Raw genomic sequence first — 26,560 nt, 5'->3', positions numbered from 1 at the left:
CTGGAACCCACTTAAAATTCTTAACGCTAGACACTATTGGGAGCAGTCTAAGAAATGCACGGTGCATGCAATCTCGGTGGGCAGCCCTACCAGCTGGATTTCCTAAGCTCCTCCCGAGTCACTATCTCCCGGAAGACCCTGTCCCCTACAATTCTGTGCCACATGCCCTTTTGGAGGACAACCCTTGGGGTGGTTCGTCGACCTCCTGGGAGCTCCTCCTCTAACAACTACACGGTCTCGCCTTGTGGTCCGTTTGTCCCGCTGCGTCCCGGGCCTCCGCCAGGCTAAGGCACGACCGGAATGCGCGGGAGGACCCGGGGCGGAGACGCCGGTAACCGATGGGACACGGGGCGGGCCTGCCTGAGTCCCGGCCCAGGCCAGGCCCAGGCCGGAGAGGTCGAGGGCAACGCGGGGACCAGCACCAGGCCCTCGGCCTCGATTCCCGCGCTCTATGGGACCGCGTCCCCGACCCATGCGGCGCCGCACGGGGACTCCAGACTCCAGCCGATCCCATCCCTGCGCCAGGCGGGCAGAGCGCTCAACTCGGGGCTGGAGAATCCCGAGGATCGATAGTAGGAAAGAATAGAAAGTCTCCCTGCGCGCCGGGAGAGCGCAGGGCCAGCCTTGCTCAGCAGCCGGCAGACTGGGAAAGCAGAGCTCCAGGACAGCCCTCGGCGGGGCCCGCGGCGGGTCAGCGGGAGGCGGGAGGGAGGTGCCGCAGCCCGGACTCGACGTAGACGCCCGCGCCGCCCGCGATGGGAAGTGCCTTATAAAGCCGCGGCTTGCGCGGCGGGACAGACTCCTGGCGGCGCCGCCCAGAGCGCGGACCGCACGCAGCCGCCCCAGAGTGTGTACGGAGCCCGGGCATATCCGCGGGGTACCAGCCTCGCCCCACGCAGACTCTTAACTGCCGTGGCTGGGCTCGACCGCGTCCTAAAGAAGGACCCCTGATCGCCCCTGTCCGGAACCACTCTTGCCCAGGCGGACCCCGGGTTGGGGGCCGAGGGCGCCCCCGGCGGCAGGGGCATGCGCGGCCCGCGGCATGGCCTCGGCGGTGTTTGAGGGCACGTCGCTCGTGAACATGTTCGTGCGCGGCTGCTGGGTGAACGGGATCCGCAGGCTCATCGTCAGCCGGCGTGGCGACGAGGAGGAGTTCTTCGAGATCCGTACCGAGTGGTCGGACCGCAGCGTGCTCTACCTGCACCGCAGCTTCGCAGACCTGGGTCGCCTGTGCAAGCGCCTCCGTGACGCCTTCCCCGAGGACCGGCCCGAGCTGACGCGCGCGCCGCTGCGGCAAGGTGCGGGGCTGCAGGACTGGGGGCTGCGGGGCACCGGGGCTGCGGGGCGCCGGGGGCTGCGGGCTGTGGGAGGAACAGAGCGACGAGATCGCGTCCAAGTGCAATGAAGTCAGCGGGAAGAGTTACTTAAACTGAGACTGTTTCTTCCCTCTACGGTTCGGCACCTGACATCTAGACCCCGGGTTCCCTGAAGAAGGGCACCCAGCCGTGGTTCAGGAAGGACTGGGAGTCGGCATGGAGCCTGGGGCACACAATCCTGGAGGATAAATGAGATGGGTGGGGAAGGCGACGAGGTCGGCAGGACTCTCGCCTGACTGTCCCAAAGAATGAGTCGCTTCTGAAAGAAAGCAGAGCTTTGCAAGGCGACACCCGGGGGCTGACAGCTACTGGGTTCCAGCCGCCTACCCCGCTATAGAGGACCAGTGGCGGCTCGAGTTATAGGGTGTCGGAACTGGGGGATTGCATCCAGTACGCTCGCTGCCGGGGTCCTGCCTGGGAGAGGCCCCGTCCCTATTCTGCCCCAGGACAGCTGAGCCTGAGCGTGAAGTGCCACGCAGCAATCTTTTCCACCTCTCCTAGGAGGGGACCGCCCCGCCTGCATCTGTCGAGCCAACCCAGGGTCCCCACCCCTGAGCTGGGTCCGCATTCGGATTTGATTAGCCATGGCCGCCTCCTCCCTGCCCTTGTGACGGTCCTGGTTGGCTGTGATTCTTGTTTTCTCAAACAGCGGTGGCTTCCCCTTTCCTACGCCAGCAAAGGGACTGGAAGAGCAGAGGAAGCCGGAGAGAGGCCTTGGTTGAGACCGGGAAGAGTGAGGTGTGGGGCGTTTAGCTGGGGACAGGAGCTTCTGAGTAGACTTCCCATCAGTGTGTGGCCTCCCGGGGCTCTGAGACCCATGGATCCAAGCCCTTCTTTCTTCAGAGTCCTCCAAGCAACAATCTTGGGGCAGCTTGGGGCGAAGTTACTCAGGTTAGCCAGGACCTATCTCCTTGGCCGCCTGTCTGGCTAAGGTCTGAGATAACCTCCATTCCCCCTGGTGATAGGCCCCACCCGTGTGTGGATTATGTGGATAATTAGCTCCATTCTCATGACACATCCCCTGGCAGACACATCATTTGGACAGACTCCCAAAGCCAGTGAGTGTGGAGGCCCCGAGAGACAAGCCTGCTTTAGATCTCCATCCCAGCCCCTCCTGGTGGCTGAGCACTATTTCAAGATTGGACCTGTTTCTTTTTTTTTCTTTTTGTTTTAAATTTGCTATTTGTTGTATTTTTAATTTAACAAATGAATGTCTGACCAGGAAAGCATAACAAAGGGTCAGTGGTTTACTCCGTGGCTTCTTCTGGAACAAGGCAGGTCATAAACGAGTTGAACTTCCGGGCTGTTCCTCTGAGTCGGTCTCAGATCTCAGCTGGTACCTCAGGCAAACCGGAACCGGGTCTCCATCTGTGAGCATACCTATTACCTGTGGGCTTTTGTGAGGCGTGAAATGCCTGGTGGCATCTGGTGACAGTAACTCTGTAAATGCCACCTGTTTACTGTCAGCACGCTGGTGCCGAGGGTGTGGGAAGGGGTGTGGCCTCAGTGTGGAGCCACAGGTGAAAAAGAGCTTCCCTGGGGCAGACGGGAGGAAATCGTCATGCCCTGCTCACCTGGCCTCGTTTGCATCTATACAAACTCCTGGAATCATGTCCCAGGTGCTGCAGTGGATGAGAGCTGCTTCCGAGCATCTAAAGAGTGGGAGAATGCAGAAGCAGGGGTGAGAATGTGGAGATGGAGTGGCAGGGGCAGTGGGGGTGAGTCCCAGTGGTCATAGGGAAAGGACTTTCCGACAGCCCGCTATGTAGTTATTAGAACCGTCCATCACCGGTGGCCCATTCCTATCTGATGGGAGCCTCCAGCTAGTACCCCCTAGACGTAATGCAGATGAATCCCGGGAGCAGTAGAAGGGTGACCATGAATCATGATCCGTTCTGATTCTCCTTTCTCTGCTTGGTTCTTCCCGAGTTTTGTTTCACAAAGCCAGGAAGGCTCCTTTCCTTTCTTTGATCCCTTCATGTCTAGGGAAGTCATACACCAAGTAAAATACCTCATCATAACACAAATAATACACATAATACATCATAACACGAATAATAACACATTTCCGTGCAAATGTGTTATTTGCATCAAAAAAAAAATTGGTCTGGATTTTTCAAACTTCAAACAGGAAAGGTATGCAGCTGTGTGTAGTGCTGGCATTTTAATCCCAGTCGGTCAGATTCTCAAGTATTTATTAAATTTCTGGGCTGGGTTAGGTTTGTGTTCTCGGTTCATTAGAAGAGCTTCCCAGGGAAATGTGTCTCCGAACTGCTCCTGGCAGGCTGAGCTCCTGACACACAGCAGGCCAGCCAGGGTTCTACTTTGCAGTTCTTCTGAATCTTCATGCAGTTGAAGAGGTGCCAGGCCCTTAGCTTTGGTTCCTCCAGAATTGCCATGAGAGAGATTTTAGGTGCAGAGGATCGGACTTTTTTCTCCCTCTGTGGTGTTATGCTTGGTGGATGTCCGTGGGCTTTTTATGTGGCCTGGTGACACACAGGCAGGGGAATGGTGCCACTGCATGAGGGGGAGGCACAGTGCCCACTCCCTTACCTTCCTGGCCTTCTGTTTTGATGAGCTAGTATAGTGCTGATCTCAGGACCATGGCTTCCTGTATCGTGTCTTCATGGAACTCTCCCCAGACACTACAGTAGGTGGGCAGCTTTGACCTAGGGCTGAAATAGCCACCTCTTGCTGTGTTACCCTCCAACCCCGGGGGGCGGGTAGCTGCTTCCTGTGGACATGCTGTTTGGCTTGTCAAGGTGCCCCCCTCTTACTTTTCTGGTCTCATCCCCGGGCTGTGTCATGTGTTCAAGTCCTCTGTGGTGTGAATTACCTACTGGTTCACATTCGTGAGCGGGACTTCTCACTTTGTTTGTGTCCCACACATAAGGCCTGCGTTTTAAAGCAGACACATGCAGATTTTTCCTGGTGACCATTTGAGGTTCTTGGAGTATTTTGATCCTCTTTTTAGTAGCACCCATTGCAGATCTGTGACGTCAGGGCCCGCCTGGTTACCTCTGCAACTACAGATTCTATTTCAAAGTGGCCAGGTGAGCTTGAATCCTTGGTAACTACATTTTTGGGTTTACATTTATTTTGTGGTCACTTAGTGGCTGCCAGGCACCGTGCAGGGGACAATGACGTGAGTGAGCAACTAAAGCCTTGTGACCTATCCTTTCGATTTGTATTTTTTGTTAGGAGACATGCATTAATAAATGAGATCACCAAGCAATCAAGAGATCACTGTGGCTGCAGTGGAGAGTGTGGTGAAGGAACTGGAGAGAGGCAGATGGTGGTCAGCCATGGGCTCCATCATCACTGAGGGCTCTGAGCCAGGGAATTGATTTGATCTGAGTTGAGCTCAAGCTGATGCGCTGAAAAAGATGGGCTAGAACAAGGGAGAACATGGAGGCAGGGCTGCTGGGACCAGGTGTAATGAAGCAGGTGTGAGAAGGGGATGGACACTGATTGGCCTGGAAGAGAGCCATGGATGCATTGAGAGTCTAGAGGTTGGTGTGTGGCACACAGCACATGCCCAGAATTCTGGCACAGGTGCCCTGTGCTGCAGTGAGGCCACCTCAGGCGATTATGGAGTGGGAGGTGCTGGCTGAGGGTGCCAGCCTGGAACCTGGCAGTTAGCAGCACAGTTTGTCATGGGAACCTGTGCACGGTGTTCCTGTCCTTGCTATATTCAATTTCATCACCAATGATGAGTCTCTTCAGTGCTCAGGACATGGGCTCTTCCTAGACTTGAGAGCCACAGCTGGGATGGTACCAGGAAAGGCTGGACACTGATACAGCACCTGACTCCCACATCCCAGACATTTGCTGCATTCCCCAGGTCTGCCCCAGTTCCCCATCACGTTGTCTTCACCTGGATGTCAGGGAGAAGTTTGATGTTGCCACCAAACAAGGAGAATGGTGCCTAATGGACGGACCAACTGCCACTCAGAGGCACCAACCGACTTGACTTTTATTGTGAGCGTGCTACGCATGGCTCTGGACAGCAAAGCAGGACATGGGGCTGCCACCTCTGCCTGGCCTTTGATGTTAGGGGTGGTGGGATGCTGCCCTTGACCTTTGCTGCAGCCCCACCCCCCTAGGGAGCTTCCCCGGGGTCATCCTGCCATCCTACCTGGGCACTTTTATTTCTCAGGGGATTTGGGCATCTCTGACTCACTCACCGATTTTTGACTCTTCTGTATATAGGACCCCTGACCCACCCTGTCCTGGGGTGCCTACCCCTCCTCTCTTCCTTGTTTTGTATTTGTTCCCAGATCCACGTCCTGCTGCCCACACCAGGCTCCACTCTGACATCCTGGACTTCTTGTTTTTCTTTTCTCTTTTTTTCCTTCATATCTCTCTCTCTCTCTCTCTCTCTCTCTCTCTCTCTCTCTCTCTCTCTCTCTCTCTCTCTCTCTCAGAATGTTCTCTGTGTAGCCTTAGCTGCCCTGGAACTCACTATGTACATCAGGCTGGCCTTGAACTCACAGAGATCTACCTGCCTCTTCCTCCCAGAGTGCTGCAATTAAAGGCCTGTGCCACTACCTGGCGACTCTTCTTTTCCCATAAATGACTTCTTGGCTGTCCTTGGTTCCTTCCTGATTTCATGCTGTAGATCTTATACTATGCCTTGGATAACCATGACTCCTGGTTGCCTTGCCCAACAGTAGGTGGAACTAGTTAGAGCTTACACAGCCGGTCCAGCACCTTGCACGTACATCACAGCTTCTCCCTGTGAAATGCTGAAGGAGATACTTGCCTCTTCTTCTCCACTGGGCCTCGCTGTGAGCCCGCAGGTACCCTCAATGCTCCTGATGTTTCTCTGCTGTCTGTTTTGGCAGACACTTTCCAGAAGTGACAGGAAATCCATTCATGCACTGTGCACAGTTGGAAATAAGAGTAGCCACAGTACTTGTGGACAGCGATACAGAGAGAATAAAGGAACGAGGGCTGTGGTACCTTTCCACAGAGCTCAGCTTGCTGCAAATGAGGTGCGTGGGCTTGAACTTGGGAGGGTGCAAGGGGCTGGCAGGGAGGCACAAGGCAGCCTGTGTTTTGCTTGAGCGTCTTCAAAGGTGAAAGTCCAGGCCTTGGCACTTTCCCCTGGGCCAGCAGCAGGCTGGCAGCAGTAGATTGAAGACATGTACTGTCGTGTTGGCAGTGCCAGTCCACAGAAAGGACCACAGTCGGGGTGTTTTTGTATTTTGTGTTCTGGGGGTCGAACTTGAGGTTTTGTGCATTCTAAGCATCTGCTCTACCTCTGATCTACACTCCCATCCCCGCGTTAATGCTATTTCTGTTTGCCTTTGGTAGCTTTGGGTCACGCTATGCGTCCACTGGCTAATTTTAGTCGCCATCACTTAAAAGGTTGTGTTTGGTCACTTCCCCGTCTAGAGAAGCCCCTGAGAGCCCCTTGATGTGACTTTTGTCCCTGCTGGTGGGATGACGGGGCAGAGTGGCCACGGTCCTGTGCTCTGTTCCTTCCTGGCCGCTGCAGCATCTCCCGAATGAGGCCAGGTCTCTGGAATGTGTGCTCATGTGCTATTAGCTGTCCTGATGACATCGAGGGCTGGTGCCTGTCTTCATCCCACCCCGAGCTTGAGTGATGATGGTCACAAGCCACATCTTTCTTGTAACTGATTCTTGCAAATTCCTTTTCCCGTTTGTTTGGAGAACCGAAGTCTCCTTACCTTTTGCCGAGGAGGAAAACATGTTGTAGCACTTGGACAGAACGGGGAAAGGAGGCGAGTGGATGGGACTTGGTCACACGGTGTCCCTTATTCCCGCCATTACCTTTGCTGCTTCCTGTGTGAGGACATCGGGGGCCTGGGAGATTGGGCGGCAAAGCCGGGGACACAGCCAGGTCACCATAGGAGGACACTGCATCTGCTCCCAGACAGCCGGGGCTGTCTTGTGTGTTCTCACCCAGCTGCTGGCCTGTGGCTTTCAGCCAAGTTGCTTGATCCTCACGGCTTGGTATTTCTGCCCTTCCCCTCCTGCTCCTGTTCCAATTATGGATGTGGTGACAGTCCACATCCATATTTTCTTCTAATTTGCCTCCCAAACCACCATTCCCTGTCCCCTTCTCTCCTTGCTGGTGGCTCATTCTTGCTATAATAACAATAAGAGCATCTGTGTAGCAAGGTGATGGGTCCTACTGAGTAATAGCCACAGAGTGCTGAGCACCCAACTAGACACTTGGAGTTGCTGGCTTTCTGTCTATCCTATGCCCTGAGTAATCCCAGTAACCCCAATAAAAGGCCTCTAGGTAGGAGAATGTGGGGAGGCCTGGTACCCAACAAGACCAGTGTCCTACGAAGCCGATCCACCTACTCATGCTTCCAACAGTGGCCTTTGTTGGTGTGATCCCACCCTCCTGGTGACTCCCTGCCCTGGCTAAGAGAGAGAGTGTACCATGTACCACAGTGGGGCTTGATTGGGCCTATGGTTTCATGGGTTCCCAAACTAGTATTTATTGCTTGGTGTGGGTCAGACTTGAGTGACTGAGGGAATCCGGGGCCAGTGTGTGCGTCACTCCAAGAAACAGAGTTGCCAAACATGTGGGGTGCTTGCTGTCGGAACCTGCCCGGGAAGCTGTGGTCTCCTTAAGCTTGTCTGTCTTTCTGCCTCAGCTCTTACCACTCCACATGCCCCCTCCCCCAGCCTCGAGGCCTCTTGTGGGCCTCCATACTGCCTTCCTCCCTCCGTCCCTCCCTTACCCTCTACATCTGTTCACCCTTCAGGCCTCCTCCTGCTAGGGTGAGTAGGTGCATGCTCTGTGTTGTCCTAGGGCCTAGACCCTGCTAACGGTGTATGGCTACTGAATGCTTCCCAGCCGTCTGGTAGCCAGTACACATGTCTAGGAGAGGCAGGGCTCCTGCCACAGTTTCGGCCACACCGTCCCCTGACCTCTGGTTTGTGAACTTGAGACAGTGTGCCTGCCCTTCCTGTGTGAGAGGTAAAAATGGGTAGGTATCCTGTGTGCCTCTTATTTAAGGCAGACTGGCAGGGGCCGGAGGGGTAGGGTAGCTCACTGGTAGAGCACATGCCTAGCGTGAAGGCAGCTTTAGGATTCATCTCCAGCACAGGGGGAAAGGAATGACCCAGTGAATGAGTTTTCTGTTTGTTTTGTTAAGATAGGGTCTCACTTGTAGCCCAGGCTGCCCTCAATATCTGCCTTTAATATCTTCCTGCCCCAGCTTTCTGAGGGCTGGAATTACAGGCATGTGCCACCATGCCTGACTTGTGAATGGCTTCTGAAAACTGAGTTTTAGGAAGGGAATTTTGCTTTAGATGGGGGAGAATAATGAACAGAGAGGAGGGATTAAGAAAACAGGAAAAATCAGAAAGTTTGATTCAGATGCCTTTTTCCCCCACTGAGAAAACCGCTTGGTCCCTTTAGGAGGCGCCCCCCATCCCCCAACTCCCCCACCCTCCCTATCCCCAACCCCCCCACCCTGTACGCTGAGAGCAGGAAACTGGAAGCAGGAAGCTGGAAGCCTGGAAGCAAAGGAAGAGCAGCTTCCTCCTGTGGGGTCCAGGGAAGTTTCTTTCTGCCTCCACCTCTTCTGCTTCTTCCTCTTCTGTTCCCAGTCCAGCTTCTCATCCTGGGAGAGGTGTGGCGGGACACCTCCACCTAGGGTCCCTGGATGGGACATCACTCCTCTCCTCCCTCTCTGTGGTCCCTGCAAGCCTGGCTGTGCCCAGATCAGTCGGACAGAAGGGAGGGGCAAACCCCCCAGCCAGAGTCCTCTGGCCTGTGATAGGGTTCCAGTGACGGCTTAGCGTGGAGTGCTGTTCTTCCCTGTGTCAACACACACTTGTGCATGTGGGTGCCACGTGCTTATATTGTGCAATTGCACTGATGTCTTCCAGGGTTTGAGAACCACTGTAGCACCAGCTTCACACAGAATTAGGAGCTGGTTATTTCTTAGGCTCTACTTTTTGAGTGGTGGTGACTACCTGTTTAGAGGCTGGGGTTCCTGCTCAGTAGAGAGAGCTCTTGCCTTGCAGTATTTAAGGCCCCCGGGTTCTATCCCTAGCGAGGTAGAAGGAGGGAAGGAGAAAGAAACTAGATACTTAGAAATTATTGAGTGTTTATGTTTTGTTTTGCTCTTTAATTTAAGGTTGTTGTCTCCAAAATATCTGTGTATTCAGCCTTTTAGGATCCGCCAGCTCCGAGATTGTGTCTACCTCTCCTGCAGCTCATGAATGGATACTTCCGAGAGCCCTGCACTTTGTGTGCAGTGTGTTGATGGGCACATTTGTTAATGGACAAAAAGCCATTTCAGTGCAGTTTGTTATCTGGCCGCATTTGAAAATGCCTCCAACAGAAAGTTTCCCCCAGGGCTGTTCTTTGTGGAGAGTCAGAAAGCGTCTTTCCTCTCAAGAGAGGCAGGTGCTGTGGGCCGTGGACATCCTTAATGCAGTCTTCTCTTGACCTTGGCCGCGTCTTGCCTTTATGACCAGAATTCCTCTGCAGCCCCACCTCACCCCATCCCCCACCCAGCCCAAGACTTCTGCAGAGAAAGCCTGGGGCAGTTGTCACGTGTGTGGAGACCAAGCTCCGTTTAACAGAAACATGGGACCTCAGACTCAGGCTTCAGAGATATCAGGAAACTAATTTGTTTATGCTTGCTTTGTTCAGTTTTGGGTCCGGGAATAAAGGTGTTTACTTTTGCCAAAAGCAGTCATTTATAAAATAGCCACAAACTGTTCTGTTCTTGTGAGGCTAAAGCCCCTTAGGGAGAAAGCCACACCCCCTGGGGTTGGGGTCTGCTTCCTGAATGTTAGGGTTAAAGTAATGCACCACCATGCACAGCCAGGCTGACATTTAGTCCCTGAATATTCATGTATTTGGCTTGCCGAAATTTGTATATCATATCGTTAATTTTTCAAGCTTTTAACTGCTTGTGCTAAACTTGGATAAATTCTTATGTCAGAAAGTATGTGTTGATAAATTTTAGAAGTTGAGGTTATATGAATGATTACTTTTTCAGAAATCAGAACATTTTCCGGGATTATGAAACCTGGGTCACATTCTTCCCCGTGTTGAAGAGTGGGCAATTGTCACTTCTGTGAGTTTGTGAGTGAAATCCTTAGGCTTATGCGGTGTGTTGCCACCCCCTGCTGGCCAGTTATAGAACTACAGCCTCTCAATGAAGCTCTATTTTTTGAATGCATCTGTTCACATTCACAACTATCTTGTCCACTTGCACTATTGATCATTACAATCTGAGATAGCAAAACCATGTTAGACATGATTTGGAAGTCACAGTTGTTTATGCTTGCTTCATTCAGTTTTGGTTCCAGGAATGAAGCAGGTGTTTGCTTTTGATGAAATCAGTTAAGCACAAATTCTCTGTTTTTTTCTTGCAAGGCTAAATAAAGCCTTTTAGGGAGAAAGGTCCCCTGGGTTGCTCCAGGCTGACTTTTCTTAAACCACCAATAATACTTGGAGTATAAAACTCAGAAGCATCAGGTACTCTAGAGCTATTGTATTTAAGTACATTAAAAAGTAAAGTTGAAATTGTATACACAAGTGACATTTGGAAAAGCCAGCCCGAGCCTTTAAGAGCCAACTGACTTAAACTCGAAGGAAAACCCTGAGCAGGTGCAAGAGGAAAATATGCAAATGTGAGCAAAGAGCACACTGTGCTGGTGGCCATGCCACTTAGACCATGGCTCCTGTCACCTGTCCCTGAAAATGAAAGCAGAGACCCCGTGAAGACCACTCTCAGAACTCCGCCTTTCACAGAGGTGCTTGGAGAATCTGATATCATTACTACAGAGGTGGCAGATATTTGGGGATCCCGCCAGCGGTGAAACTAAGAAGCCTCAGGAGTGTGAAACAATTAGAAGTTTCCAGAGGAAAATGTATTTCATTTTCTGCATTAGGGCCCCAGAGTAGAGGGAGGGGTGTGGTGTGTGTGTGCATGCGTGCATGCGTGCGTGCGTGCGTGCGTGCGTGCGTGCGTGCGTGCGTGCGTGCGTGCGTGCGTTGGGCACTGTGAGCTTTGGGGCTTGGGGCTGTCAGAAGCCAGGTGGCTGGTGGTGACTCATCTTTGCTGGCCTGGGGCTGATGAGGGTAAGGGCAGGCATGCTGAATGGTGGCTCTTTCCTGCTTCTTGAGGCTGTGCTCCTTGGCCTTGGGACTGTAAATGCAGCAATGGTCATCGGGTTGTATTGCTCTTAGGAAAGCCTCCTCAAACACAGAGGCATCCACCATTTTGCAAAGCTGTTGTACCACCTGGTTTAGGGGCCAGTGTTCCTTGTCCCTCGGGTGAGGGTGGTTCTTGGAGACAGGATGTGGTACCTTAAGAAAGCCTATTTAGACTGCCAACTTGATTGTTACCAAGGAGCCAGCATGGGGGACTAAATGCTGAATGAAAACACCTCTACCTCACAGTCTCTGAGAGAATCGCCTGTCATTTCTGAGCTTGCGAGTGAGCATCCCACAGGCTTCCCTTCCCCATTCGGGTGTCTCTCCCTGTTCTAGTCTCAAGCCCGGTTTCGTTTCCAAAGAACACCACTTGGCTTCTTTCATTCCGAAGCATAAAGACTGGTCCAAGGAAGCAGGTGCAACCGAACTTGAAGAATGCCACTGTGCCCCTGACTGTGCCAGCGGCTGCACTGAGGGCACTGGAGACTTGCTGGCCAGCGGGGCCTGTTTCTCAGTGTTGTCCCAGAGCTGTGAGAAATGGCAGGGCATGGAACTGGTAAGGTGGGCTGGGGTCACCTCCAACAGGGCCAACGTGCCGATGCTGTTTCTAGAGGCCGGAAGGGTACCCTTGCTTTTCTCTGCTGCAGCCTGGAAAATGGGTCATAGCAAAGACAGAGTGCGGGGCATGAAGTTCGTGTTGAACACGAGACAAACAGCAGAGTGTTTTCAGTGGAGCAGCCTTTACTATGGTGTTCCTCCTCATTTATCTGAAATTCTCGGTCCACTAGGTTCTATATTTTCCTTGTGAAATCTGGCGGCCCCAAAAGACTGATTGCATTAGATGATTTCCTCTTGCTGTGATAAAACAGTGACCAAGGCAACTCATAGAAGGAGGAGGCTTTGTGGGCTTTATATAGCTCCAGAGTCCAAACCAGCTGGGGCAGCGTGGCTGCAAGCGGTGGGCATGCAGCTCACAGTTTGAACCATAAGCAAGAAGAGTGAGAACTAGAAGTAGTGTGTGTGTGTGTGTGTGTGTGTGTGTGTTGTTGTTGTTGTTGTTGTTGTTTGTTTTTTGTTTTCGAGACAGGGATTTTCTGTGTTATTTTGGTGCCTGTCCAGGATCTCACTCCGTAGACCAGGCTGGCCTTGAACTGGTTTTGCCTTCTGAGTGCTAGGCGTGCACCACTGCTGCCTGGCTAGTGTGGGTTTTTAAACTCTCAAAGCCTGCCTCTTGTGACATACTTCCTCCAACAAGGCCACACCTACTAAACCTCCCCAGTGTCACCAACTGGGGCCCCGAGTGTTCAAACATCTGAGCCCATCTGGGGACATTCTCATTTAAAGCACTACACTGGTCTAGAGCAGAGTGTCTTTATCTCTCCATTGGCAGTTGTAAAGCCAACCAACAGAAACAAAGATAGAACCAGGGCTTTGTCATCACCACTAGTGAGCCGGAATCAAGGCTCCTTCGTTAAGAATCCAGGCGGATGCTTCCACCTGGAAGTGGTGTAGACTGGCTGTACGCTGGCTGTACAGGAGGGTGGTCTCCTATGAACCATGTTTTCAGAGAATAAAAGTAGTTGCTGTGTCAGTGGGATGGACTCCCGTCTAGGATTGTAGTTCTGGGAAACTGGAGGGCGGCTTTGCTTCTTTGAAGAAAGCAGCTGTCTGTGGGATTGTTATGTGATTTTTTTTTTCCCTCTTTATGAATAACTTTCCAAGGGATTCAGACCTGGCTCTGTTCTCTGCATACTACTCTGTGGCAAGGAAGGATGTTCAAAGTGACCTAGTGCAGAGAAAAATCCTGCATCCTCATCCTCATGTGTACACACAGCCACCCCTCTTAATGACAGCGATGCTTTGGGAAAGGAGTCTTTGATTTCTGTCACTGTGTGAACATCCTGAGTGCATTTACACCAACTGAGCCAGCTGTGCTGTTTCTAGGTGACATCTCTTACAGGACCACTGTCACACAAGCCCCGTTGTGCCCCAAACACGACATCATGCCACGGATGACTCTCTGTTTCTCTCTTTGAGGAGCTCAGAACTTTGGGCAGAGACATTCAGGAACTCTGACACCCTGGTGTTTTCTGTTTTTCTTTTCTTTTTCTTCAACAGACAGGTTGAGATGGGACTTGGGAAGAGAGGTGACCCAGTCTCTTCCTCTGGTGATGTTCAGGGTGTTGTGCTTGAGTGGGTATATATGAAGCCTCAGGTTTCCAGAGGACCAGTCACAACCCACTCTGTCACCTCTGGATTTTGCACATCCCATGGCTGGCCACCATGGCCTGTATGGCTGAGGAGGGAGAGAGGGAGGGAGGGAGGGAGGGAGGGAGGGAGGGAGGGAGGGAGGGAGGGAGGGAGGGATGGGATGGGATCAGAAAACACTATCAGCAAGGAGGGGTACTTGCATGCCAGGAGGTCAGGTGAAGGAGACACTGGTGTAGACATTAGGGATAGCCTAGGCTAGCCTTTCAGAAATGCCCTCTCATTACATCTGGGGACTCTGGTAGGAGTTCCCAGGAACTATGTGTTCTGGTGTTTCCTAATCAGGTTGTTTTTAGAAATTTTGATCACTTACCTAAACCTCAACACTGCCTTTTGTGAACAAAACCAAACCAGAACCTGAAAGAAACTTTCAGGGACCGACCATAGTTCTGGGATCTAGGTCTCTGGGGATGTGCTGCAGATCACGGGGATTGTGCTGTTTTGGTCATACAGAGTTGTGGACAAAGCTAGTGTACACAGGAGTCTGAATTCTGTCCCTTGAAAGCTGTTGGGAGAGGCTGAAGTGGGAATTCTTGCGTCTGTATTGCTCATAGGAGACAGAGAAAACCCCACGTCTCCCAAGTATGGCCTTGAGCCATAAGGTTTTAAAAATAAAATACTGCACAGCCCAACAGCCAGTCAGAGCCTGTGCTGACCACTCTGTGGTGCCCATAACAAGCACCGATGCCTGGGTTCCTGGAGAGGGCCATGACTCATGCCCACAAGGGCTTTCTCTGAGATCTTTTCCCCTTCTGAACATTGCATTTAGATGACTTGTCTAAATATGGGCTCCGTTTACACAGACCTTGTGGTCTGGGCAGCTGTCACTGGCAGAGTGGGACCTTGTCTGTGTCATCAGGGCTGGTGGGTCCTGGGCCACCCACCCTTTGGGCAGTTATCTTACTGATGGCAACCGAGGGCTAAGATCTGGTTGTGTCCAGATGTTAGTGGCGTGGGCCCCAGAATGTCCCACTGCAGGGGACCATCCACCTGTGCCCTCATTCCACAGTCATTTTTGGATGTGTGACATTGGTTGCAGCAAAGTCATACATCACCAGTGTGCTTCGTAGGGGGAGGGGTAGCCCGGGACCTCACAGGTGAGCACCAGACACACACAAGACAGAGTGAGTACTAAGTCTCCCTTATCTCACGCTTGCTTTTCTGTTCTCTGAGGCCAAAAGTTCTCAAAACAAACAGTTCCTAAGTTTCAAATTGCCTGCCATTCTGAGCAGCAGGATGAGTTGCTAAGCCACCCCGCCCTGACTCCCCTGAGATGAGAATGGTTCCTTTGTCTTACGTCTGTCTCCATGCTGTATATACCGCCCCACACACACACCAGTCATTAGCAGCTGTCCTGGTACCTCAGGGTCCTATAGTCCCCATTTTGCTTAACGCTGGTCCTAAAGTGGGAGAACAGTGATGCTGGCCACTGGGGCGTGCACAGAGAAGCCACAAAGCCCCTCTTCAAGAGGAGAGGCGAATAGTCTCACCTGAATAAGGAGCCCAAAACCAAAAACACACCCCACAACTGCAGGCAGAGGCGGCTAAGACCTGCTGTGGGGAGCATTGACTGTGAAACTGTGGAGATGAATTCATGGTAGCTTTCCCATCTCACTTCAGACTGCAAAGGCAACAGCCACGGCCATGGTCCGGGATGTGGGCTGAATTACAGAGGAAGAAGTTTTATCTTTTGGGGTCTGGTTCTGTCTGTGGTCTCAAGCGTCCATGGGAGACACTGAGACGTATTGACCTTAGGATCAGGACAGTCTGCTGCGGAAGAGAGCATGGGTGGTGTCCTCATCGTGGGACACCTGTTGCTATCCGTCACTTGTTTCATCACAGGCTGCTCGCCTCTCTGACCTGGCCACTCCTGCCTCTCTTCTAGGACTGCTTGCCATCAAGGAAGCACACGACACAGAGACCAGGCTCAATGAGGTTGAGAAGCTATTGGAGACTGTCATCAGCATGCCCTGTAAGGTGAGCGAGACGTCGCGGTGGAGCGGGGAGGCCAGAGTGGCCTGTCACCACCCAGGCTCGCAGACCGCTCCCCGTATCCCACTCAGTGTCTCATTCCCACTAGACGTCCGGGCCGACAATCAAGGGAAGGAAGGCTTCTGTGGGCTCTGCTAGGTTCCCTTAAGTCATGAGGTGTGAAGCAGGAGGGCACGGGGCCGTCTACAGAAGCGGTGGCCTTTGCTTTCTTCCCTCGCCTCAGAACCTGCTCTTCTTAGGTTTAGAACAGGCACCAGGAAGCCAAGGGCAACGTCAGCATCATTGGCAGCCACGGTGTTCAGTTCCGTCTCCCTGGAACTCACACCCTGAGTCTGTGAGCTTGACGTGGAGAACTAAGAACCCGGAGGGCCAGGCAGGACCCCTTAGCTGTTTTCCCCTCTGGCAAATGGCTGAGGTAGAAGCAACCGTGCCGATAGCAAAGGAGGGAGCCGGGTGTGAAATGCCAGCCGTGTGCAAAGCATTCCACAGGGCCACCCACCCTAGCCAGAGGCCTTGCCCGTTAGCCACGTGTAAACAAAGAAACTGCAGTGATCCAGTTACTGGGCATCATAGGTCATCAACCAGCCCCTGCACAGGCCCGGGACTGCCTTCTGAGCTTCATATCCGTTGGGGTTACCTTGTGTACAAGCACACACATGGGACCCACTGTGGAGAGCTTTGCATCTCCAGTAATTACTCTGTTTATCCCCAGTATTCTAGGTCTGAGGTGGTGCTCACCTTCTTTGAGAGATCGCCTCTGGATCAGGTGTTAAAAAATGATAATGTCCATAAAATTCAACCCAGCTTTCAAAGTCCTGTCAAAATATCAGGTAAGAGCTGCAGTGAAGGCTTGGGAGCACGGCTCTCTGTGGCTGGGGTGGCTACAAGTGTGGTATTTCGGTGGGTGGGCCCAGCCTCCCCCTTGGGAGGAGCAGAGGGCATTCTGTGAGAAGCTGATGGAGGAGGAGTCATCCGTGGGAGTGGGGGGGGGGAGGGAAGACTTCCAGGGCAGAGTGATGGTACTCTTGTGTCCTTACCACGCGGGCATGACAATCCCAGTTGTGTGCACGGGTGAGCTGGCTGGGTGGGTCTGGGACCTGGGGTGGGAGAGGTCTCCTAGATGTGACTCTGAGTGCACAGGGTGGGTGGTCCGTCGGGGCTGTTCAGTGTCCGGAAGCTTCCTGGATTATCTTAAAGGAGAGTGGACAATGTGTAGGCCTAGGGGCCTCTGGGTAACTGGGACCTGGCCTCTAGAACCTTCTTTGTAGCTGATTGTAAGGAGTGAGGCTATTTGTCTGGGTTGATGTCTGTGAACCTTCATCCTACCGAGTTCACCACTGGCTCTGAAGTTTCACTGGTTGTCAGATGGGGCTCTGATTCCCTACCTGGCACATGGGAAAGCTGCTCTTGAGTCTGAATGGGAACCGTGCACTGAGTCCCAGGCCTGTGTGTTGCATTATTTCATTGTTTGGGGCAAATGGGAAAGAGAACAGCAGAATCCTTAAAGGGGCGGAGGAACCCTGCTTCAAGATGACCCGGACGCACCGCGGTTCAGCAGACAGATGAGTTTCAGGAGCTGCCCTGGAGGAGTCCCCTGTCCCCTGTCTTGCCTTATTTTATCATGTAATGATCATATCATGATTTAATGACCACGTGGTGCATGTTTATCTTGTAAGGCTGAAATAATGGGGAGGAATTAAAGGGGTGAATGCAGATGCCACATGGGGCTTTAAGTTAAGTTTTTATGTACTTTTGCAAGGACTGGTGACAGGCAGGTCCTTGCTGCTGTATGAGAACTCCCTGGTGGCCTTTGCTCATGACAGAGGTGCAGCATCCAGGCCTATAAAGGCAGGAATCTTGTCTGTCTTGTGCACCTTGAGACACCAGACCATGTGAGATGTTATGCCTGGCTCCAAACACACTGCAAAACAAGCTGTTGCATCAGAGAAGACCAGGGATGGGAGGGTCAACAAGTAGGAAGAAATGGGGCAGGGGGATTGGGAATTTGCTCCTTAGGCACTGGTGGACCTGAATGGAAAGAGCTGGCCAGGGGCTGGTTTGGGGCCAGCCTGGCATAGAACCCTGGCTGACAAGAAGGGCCTTTGTGAATGGCCTGCAGCCAAAAGTCTTTGTGCAAGGTATGGTGTATGCGTGTGTGCGCATGTGGTGTGGGGTTGTTGCTACATGAAGCCGCAGTCTGGGGGCTAGCCTCCTTCCTCAGGGAAGTATTTGGAACTCTACAGGTTTCCTCCACTCCTGAGGCTCTGCCCTTGGCTGTTCCCAGCCCTCCTATTTTGGCTGTCAAACAACCAGGCCTCTCTGAAGCCAGAGCTTCCTAATGAACTGAGTGTGTGGATATGAACTGAGAGCATGGATATGAACTGAGGGCGTGGATATGAACTGAGGGCGTGGATATGAACTGAGAGCATGGATATGAACTGGCGTGTATACAGGGAGCAGCATTCTGTCAGCTCCACTTAGGATGTACCTCCCTCTTCACTGAGGGAGCAGACACTTTCAATAAGCTGCAGAGACTTCCACACTGATTTCTTTTTTTTTAAGATTTATTTATTTTTTATATGTATGAGTGTTTTGGCTACATGTATGTCTATGCACCACATGCATGAGGTACTTATGGAGGCAAGAATAGGGCACTGAATTCCATCCCTTGGAACTGGGGTTATGGGTAGTTTATGAACCACCATGTGGAGGCTGGGAATCGAACCAGATCATCTGCAAGAGCAACAAGTGCTCTTAACTGCTGATTAAGAGCATCTATCTCCTAAGTCCGATCCCCCTCCCTGCAACCACTGATTTCTAATGATGCTCTTCGCTCAGAAGCACAGGCATCTTCTTGGGGAAACTGGTCCCTTGTGGGCACCTCAGGCTTTCCGGTCTCAGTGCCCTTATTCACTAGTATGTTTCTGGGCGTGTGGCTCTCGGGAGGAGGCCCAGAGTCTGAGGAGTTCTGGCTTCCCAGGAACCCATGCACGTGACCTTCCCTGTTGCCTCTCTTTTTCTCCAGAGTTCACCCCATGTGCTGACATGAGGACCCCAAACTGACTCCTGATGGTCATTGCTTTTCTCAAAGCCCCACCCGCAGAATAAAGCCCAACTTTCTTGTCATCTCAGATAGATTAAAGTCTGAATGGTGGATGAATTTTGATCTTGTCACATCCTCTCCACACCCTGGGTCTCCTCCACTAGACTCTGGTCATGGTTTGAGCTGTGACCCTCAAGGGTCACCAAGGCAAACACTGCCCACCCACTGCCATTCTCATCGATTCTGTCCATTTAGGAAACAGGTGTTGATGGCCAAGATCTATACTGATCCTTCTTCCCTTCTCTTAAGGGGTTTCTTCATGCAGTCTTTCATTTGGGGAGATGGTGGGTGCTATGGAGTTGGCACAGAATCCCACCCTCTCTTGGGATGGTGATTTTACCAAGCCTGGGCCCTGAGTGTCCAGACTTTTCTCTTTGAATGTTGAGGCTGTAGGTGTTGAGGGCTCCACCAGATGGCACCAGGTACTGGTTGTGCTGAACAATCTTGTCGATATTCTGGGGCCTCATCAAGGATAACCACTCAGACATAAGCATTCCTTTCCTGTGTTGATTTAAATGTTTATTAAACATAAGAGAGCACAGATCTTAAGTGTTCTGCAGTGAGACCACATCTATGCAGCACAAGGAAACAGAGGCCTCAGCTCCACCTAGTTATGGCTAATAGGACCAATAGAGTTCAGCCACAAACGTGGGTTGTTCCCATTCAAGGTTTGAAAGGAAATACATTTTGTGTGTGCATGCGTGTGTGTGTGTGTGTGTGTGTGTGTGTGTGTGTGTGTGTGTGTGTGTGTTCTTTAATTCAGTATCTATTCAATCTTAGCCTTAATTTTTACTATACAGGGATAGACAGCCAGTTAATAAAAGCATATTATTTGTGCTTTTGTTCTGTTGCTGGAATAAACTGAAAATATAATGCCAGGGAGGACTTAGAAGGGAGGAAGGTTATACTGTGAATGCTTCCATGGCTGACTAAAGACCTGCAGAAATGGAATCGGAGAATTGATGAACTGAGGGGTGGTGGCATAAGGTACATGTGGACGCTGCCACAGTTACAAATTAGGAAAACCACCATTCCAGCACCATGCACATGGATTGGAAGATGTTCTGAAAAACATCCGTTGATGGAGATAAGCTAAGCAGTGGTGGGAGGGGTTCAAGGGAAGCAGGGCTTGCACAGTATATAGGCCTTATCCTCTAAGATATTTGTTAATGGATATTGGACAGTGGGCCTATGGATATTTGCAGTATACACATGCATACAGGCACACCCCATATTTCCACAGTGGGGCACTCAACAGGCCCTGTGGGACTCCTCCCAATGTCACATCACCTAGTCCTAACCACCTGGGACTCCAGCTCCAGGAAGAGTTGTAAAGTAGCTCACCTGAATTCTTTACAAATCATGAGAAACAAGGAAAGCCCAGGAGCCCTTGGAGTCACTTAGCTCGGTACAACGAGGAGTCCTGGATTGGATCTGCAGCAGAAGAAAGGGTCATCAGTAGGATGCTGGCGAAACCCCGATGAAGGGCCTCTACACTTAGTGGCACTGTCCCCTTGAGATTCCCCGGATGTGATGGGGGACCCTAACTGTATGAAGTGTTGACTTAGGAAAGCTGCTGTGGGGTATGTCAGAGCCCTGTCTACGTCTTCATGGCTACCTGTAATTCTAAAGTTAACTATAAATTAAGCATTACAAAATAGGAATATAAAAGTATCTTGAGGTCTGAGGCGTGCCTCAGAGGCAGAACCACTGCCTAGCATATTTGAGGCCTTGAGTTTGATTCCGGGGGTCTTTTGGGAAATACTGGCTAATTTGAGCAGGGTCCCTTTGTGACCTCAGGCTGGAACTTTAAGGGACTGGAGACCAATCTACTTATTGACCTCAGGGCCCAACTGGCTTTGGGAACTTTCAATCTCATTTATGCGCCCAAAGGCTCTTTGTCATAGACATCTGAGGAGTGACTTGTTCCAAATCAATTCAGGAGGGACCAGCATAAATTCCACATCCCAGACTCCACAATTCACACTGAGCAAAAATTAGGCATGCCAGTAGCTCCAGGAGTTTGTACAGAAGTGACTTGCATCAGTGACATCTGTTTGAACTTCCAGGGTCCCTCCCCCACCCCAGATTCCCTCGGCAAAGCGGTGGGAGAAGGAGACCTAGGCTGTCAGTTAGCAGTGTGGAGGATGCACTGGGACTGCCTGCACTTCCTCAGACAGACAGATTTGGGTCACAGTTAATGAGAACAATAAAGAGAGAGGCTCTCTGCTGCCACACCCTGTGAGTGGGGAGGCGAGGGAATCGGAACTTGTGTGGGGTTCCGTGATTTTCGGTCTGACAGATCACTAGCTAAGCATCTTCCTTTTGTTCTTTGTACAAAGAAGTGTAGCTGACCCGAGTCCCCAGACCCATTCCTTAGTGGTTTGTAGAGTTCCGCCCCAGGGGAAAGGGCAGGGAAGGCAGGGAGGAAGCCGGAAGCTGGTGTGTGACTGACTGAGAAGTACTGCAGAGCCACGACACATGCTGATCCCTTCTCCAGGAAGCCGGACATATATTTCAGCAATACTTAGCAAACTGGGGAATAATCGTTTTTGTGAGAGGGAAAAGGAAACCTATTTTTCTTTATTCCTTTCTAGGTAGTTCCCCAATTCTCTGCATATGGAGAAAAATTCACAGAATGGAGCACCAAATGCCTAGAAAGGTTAAAAATAAAGAGGAAGTAACAATCTCCTCATGAAAAAGCAAATTTTATACTCAGGAATAAGTTAGACCATGGTCAAGTGGGGAGAGGACTAAGAGAATCCTTTAGCCACAAAGGCCTCTGATGTCCGTAACCCTTAAGATGGGGAGAGATGCTCTTGTTGGCTTTGTGTGCCAGGAGGAGAGGAGGGACTCAAGTCAGCTGCATCCCTAAAGTGAGGATGAGATCCTGTGAACTAAACAAACCCATCATCTGGGGTATGCGTTAAGCGTGTCTTTTAGGGTGAGAGCCTGGCTTGCGAAGACTAACAGAAGTGATCCTGAAAATGGAGCTCAGCCGCCTAAGAGCCAAGGACTGGAGATGAGCGAGGTTCACAGAAAAGGGAAGATCCCAGGGCCAAGATGGCAACTTAGGGTGCTGAGCTCCTGAGGAAAGAGAGAGAAACGCAGTCCCTTCTGAAATGTCAAGGCTGCAGTAGATTAAAAACAGAGAGAGAGCCAAGCCATCCTGGGTTCTCACACAGTATCTGTAGTCCAGAATCTGTGGATTCAATCAAGCACAGGCCAAAATACTGGGGGAAAGTACTATGTCTACTGATCAAGTGCAGCCCTTTCTCCTCATCATTATAATAATGATTACATATCATTTACATTGTATCAGGTGTTATCCATGATCATTGTAATAATGATTTACTTATCATTTACGTTGTATCAGGTGTTATCCATGATCTGAAGATGACATAAAGCCTAGATGGAGGATGGGTGCAGATTCTAGAAACACTGCCCTGTTTTGCATTAGAAATTTGAACATTGGTTAAATTTTACTGTTTAAAGAGGGTGTCTGTAGCTAAATGGATACTTGTTTGCCATGATGGAGTTCAGGACATCCTGGGATACTGGAGTTAGGTAAATTTTTTGGAGATTCTCAAATACAATCTTGACGGTGTTCCATGGAGGAGAGGAGTCCCAAGGCCTTGAAACTGCAGTCTAAACCTCCAGCCTAGTGACTGCCACCAACCCTCCATTTCAGCCCTCCCAGCCATGTGAGAGCCCCTGGAACCTAAGAGCCAGTGTAGACACAGGAAGCTGCTTTTGTTTGTTGATTTTTCTAAAGTACCCATATCTGTGCTTATGGATCCAGTCTTGTGCAGGTAACCACTGTTGTTGTGAATTCCTGGGTGCAACAGCTGGGTCAAGTCCAGAAGACAGCATCTCGTAGCCCTCCTCGCCATCCTCCAGCTCTTACATTCTTTCTGTCTCCTCGTCCACAATGGTCCCTGAGCCTTGGGCGGGGTGCTAGAGATGTCCTGTTTGGGGCTGAGCACTTAGCATCACTTATTCCCAGCACTGTGATCAATTATGAGTTTGCATTAACAACTGCCCACTGCGGAAAGAAAGCTGCTCTGGGCAAGGCTGAGAGCAGTCAGTCTGTGAGAAATCCTGAAGTTCCAGACCTCAGGCGCTGAATACTTACCTTATGGCTTTGGTTTCCAGAAATCATGAGGTCCAATGGATTTTGTTTGGCAAACACAGAAACAATAGTCATTGACCACAGCATACCCAACGGGAAGGACCAGCTCCTGGATGCGGATTCCACAGAGCGTCTGTGAGTACACAGCTTCTTATGTGGGGTTAAAAGCTGGTAGCTTGTGTAGTACTCTATAAGAAGGAAAGGACATGGCCCCAGTCACCCAGCAGCAGACGCTGCCAGTTTAGGGGTTCCTATTTTGAAAGCTTGTGAGAGTTTGGTTAATGGATCTAGGGAGAGGCCTCGTCACCCAATCACTAGATGTGAGGGGAGTTCTGAAGAAGTGGCAAAGCTCTAGGATCTAGTTTGTGTTGGCTCTGAGGTGTGAAACCCAAACTTCTGGTTCCAGATCCAGGATCTATATTACTCTACACTTCCTGGACTGGAGCTGTGACACGCCGGTGGTCTCACAAGTTTATGAGTGCTCCATTAGAACCTTATTCTAGAGAGGAGCATGGATTACTGAGGGCTGGACAGCCAAAGGCCACTGTTGCCTGCAGTCTCCCACCTCTGCAATGGGACTTTTGACCAGGACGTGCTGGAGAGAGCCTGCCACCTAGAGGCCTGGAGGAACAGCTGCTTGCATGCTTAGCTCCTGCAGGTCAGCTCCTTGGTGAATTACCTGGGGTGACAGGAAGTCTGGCTTTGTTGCTGGGTGTTCCTGAGGACAGAAAGGGGTCCCTGGGAATGCGGTGGAGGCAGACCTAGGCCCTGTAGCAGGTGGTGGTGTGAAAAGGTCTCCAGCTGACTCCTCTACAATGACAGTCTCTGGCTAGCACCTCCTCACACAAAGCTGAAGGACTTTTCTTCCATTGACACTCATTCAGTGTGCACCAGAATGCCATCTCTGCCGGCCACAGGTCCCCAAGAAACTGCATGTGGTGGGAGCAGTATCCAGTGGTGTCTTGGCCAGGCATGCCTAGAGGCTAGGATTATTCTGTCAACACAGTTTCTCACCACATTCTCATGCAAGCTTACAACATCATGCCCTCTGTGAAGTTCTTCAGTATTCCCAGTGACTGTGATCCAGAAGGTGCTTCAGTCCCTTAGAAGTAGGCTGTTGAACACTCGGAGACCGGAAGGCTGGTGGCACTTGATGCTTACCATGTGGCCCTGGGCTGTGAGTAGGGGCTGTCATGCAGTGGAGTCTCCAGCATCCAGACAGCATCCAAATTTGACCCAGAAGGAAGGTGGGCACCAGTGAGTGAGCATTTGGGGATCAGTATGCCTGATGGAGAAGGGGCAGGAGGGTCAGCGGGCCCCCTAGCAGTGCTGGTCCTGAGGCCTTTGGCCGTTCTTCTTCCAGCTTCCCATTGTTCCTCCTATGTTCAGGACATCCTTCGGTCTGAGGGGAAGTGATGAAGGCAGTTCAGGTGGTGGGAAGTTCAGGATGGTCCTGTGCACGCACTGTGTAAGCGTCCCACATCCATGCCGTTTTCATCCTTCTGAGCCTGAATCAGACTGGTTCAAACCAGGCTTGGCCACCAGGTAGAGCCTCCCTCCATGACTGTAAGGAACCTCCTGTAGTGTGCCTCTCTGGTGTCCTTGCAAGCTCCTGTTCCCTGAGGAAACATGCCCTCCACCTGCCCAGTCCCTGCTGCTCTCCAAGCTGATACAGAGCCTGGCACAGAACAGGAGCCAGAATATCCCTGCAAATACAGGAAGGATGAAGGCCCCACTGCTCTGCTGAGACAGAGGCAGGAAGTTGCAGAGGCACCAAAGCTCAGAAGATCTTCCTGCGCAGAGCCACCCATTTTATCCAGTTTGTAATTCACGGTTCTTCCCATGTGTCTGCCCCATGCCTGGGAAGGACCTCATCTCATTGACATCCCTCGTCCCCTTCCACAGAGCCTGGATCTCTCCATATCCTTACACTGCACTGGCTGCCCCTTGTCCCGCCTCTTGTCCTTTCCCCTCTAGCTGAGGTCACCTCTGTCGTCTCTTCCAGGTTTGAGAATGGCGGCGAGTTCTCTCCGGAGCTGGAGGATGGTGATGACCCAGCAGCTTATGTCACCAACTTGTCCTATTACCACCTGGTTCCGTTTGAGACAGACATCTTGGACTGAGCCACTCCATCAGGCCTTCTCTGCCTCAGTTGGTCCTTGACTGCATGTCCTCATGCTGTCCACTGTGTGGCCCCCACGGGCCAAAGCCGCTGCTCAGCCTGGGCCTCCTGGGCCCTGAGATTCACCAGGCCTAGAAATCCTGAAAGCGGAAGCACAGGGGCTCTTGCTGTCCACAGGCTGACGCCAGCAACAGGAGGCCACATGCCCTGCAGCTCTGAGGGGTCTTCCACCAGCACTCAGCCCCGCTAGCCTGCCTCTTCTCCCGGGACACACTGTTCCTGCGGGCCATGCTTCCTCTTGTTCTCACTGCCTTCTTGAGGGGAGCGTTCCGCTTGGTCACAGGGCCCTGACTCCCCAAATTTCTCTCATGTGTCAAAGGCACATTTCAAGAGGATTTTTGATGAGTCACCAAGGTCTGGACCACAAGGGCAGGGGAGAGTAAGTGACTCAGGGCTTCCCTGAGATGTGTGGCTTTTGTTTCTTGCTTTACATCTCCTCCCTGGAAATGGGGTTTGGGGGTCAGCTGGAAGGAGTGTTTACGCAATGTCAAGCCTGGAGGGAAGTGCTGGCATCAGGGAGGGGAAAGCATTCAGAGTCCTGTGTGTATGAACCCAGTGTGAAGTCTTCCTCCAGAGGAAAGAGTTCCCTCCTCTCTGCCAGCCCCTGTCAGCTCTTCTGCCTGACTGTGATGCTCTTACCATCTCGGGTGCTCGAAGCTCCTCCCCTGGTGCACTCAATGGCACAACTGCCATGATGAATCAGAAAGGAAGGGATGGGGAGGAAGGGAAGCTTACGGCTTGGACCACAGGCAAGTCTGGGTCCTGCCCGCTCGTCTCCTCACTGTGTCTACTAACGACCAGCATTTGCTAATGTAAATAATAGTAAATTATTGAAAATTCTAATTCTTTTACACAGTCTGTTTTTAATCTATTTTAATTAAATAAAATCTATTGCTCTACTTTGATCTAGCAGGGATGTTTGTATAAAAAGATGTGGTTCATTTTGTTCCTTGCTTAGGGATAAGAAGGAAGGTAAAGGCTGACGGCCACCCCCACCCCACCTCTACCCTGAGACCTGACCGGAGCACTCTTCCTGACACACTAGTATTTAGGAAATGTGTTCTCACCCCAGGGAGTGATCGATCCAAACCAGATACTGATCAAACAGCTTGGGTTTGCTTTCATTTTGACTTAAGGGTTCCCCCTTCTCCGCTTTCCTCTTTGGCAGTCACAGGAAGAGTCTCTGGTGACCCAGCTACAATACAAATGATATTTCTGTGAATTTTGCCTTCCAACTGTGTTCAGCCTAATGCATCCTGCTTTTCATATATGCTACTGAGGGACTGGCGGGGGTCGACCAGTTATCTTTGTTGTCTTACTGTCAAAATCAGATCAATAC

At 51.4% G+C, this 26,560-nt stretch overlaps 1 protein-coding gene across 1 annotated transcript; it reads left to right on the top strand.

Annotated features, from left to right (window-relative positions):
- The first annotated feature begins 399 nt into the window (after positions 1 to 399).
- Positions 400 to 26,126, top strand: Pxdc1 (PX domain containing 1). Its single transcript, XM_006983516.4, has 5 exons — positions 400 to 1,298; positions 15,698 to 15,789; positions 16,517 to 16,634; positions 23,063 to 23,174; positions 25,045 to 26,126. The coding sequence occupies exons 1-5, from the start codon at positions 1,043 to 1,045 to the stop codon at positions 25,160 to 25,162; spliced, it is 696 nt and encodes a 231-aa protein (XP_006983578.3). The 5' UTR covers positions 400 to 1,042; the 3' UTR covers positions 25,163 to 26,126.
- The last annotated feature ends 434 nt before the right edge of the window (positions 26,127 to 26,560 follow it).

The sequence above is a fragment of the Peromyscus maniculatus genome, chromosome 5, assembly GCF_049852395.1.
Source record: "Peromyscus maniculatus bairdii isolate BWxNUB_F1_BW_parent chromosome 5, HU_Pman_BW_mat_3.1, whole genome shotgun sequence".
In the NCBI taxonomy this organism is placed as follows: Eukaryota; Metazoa; Chordata; class Mammalia; order Rodentia; family Cricetidae; genus Peromyscus; species Peromyscus maniculatus.
Note: the sequence above shows the minus strand (reverse complement) of the source record. Positions and strands in the feature narration are given on the sequence as shown.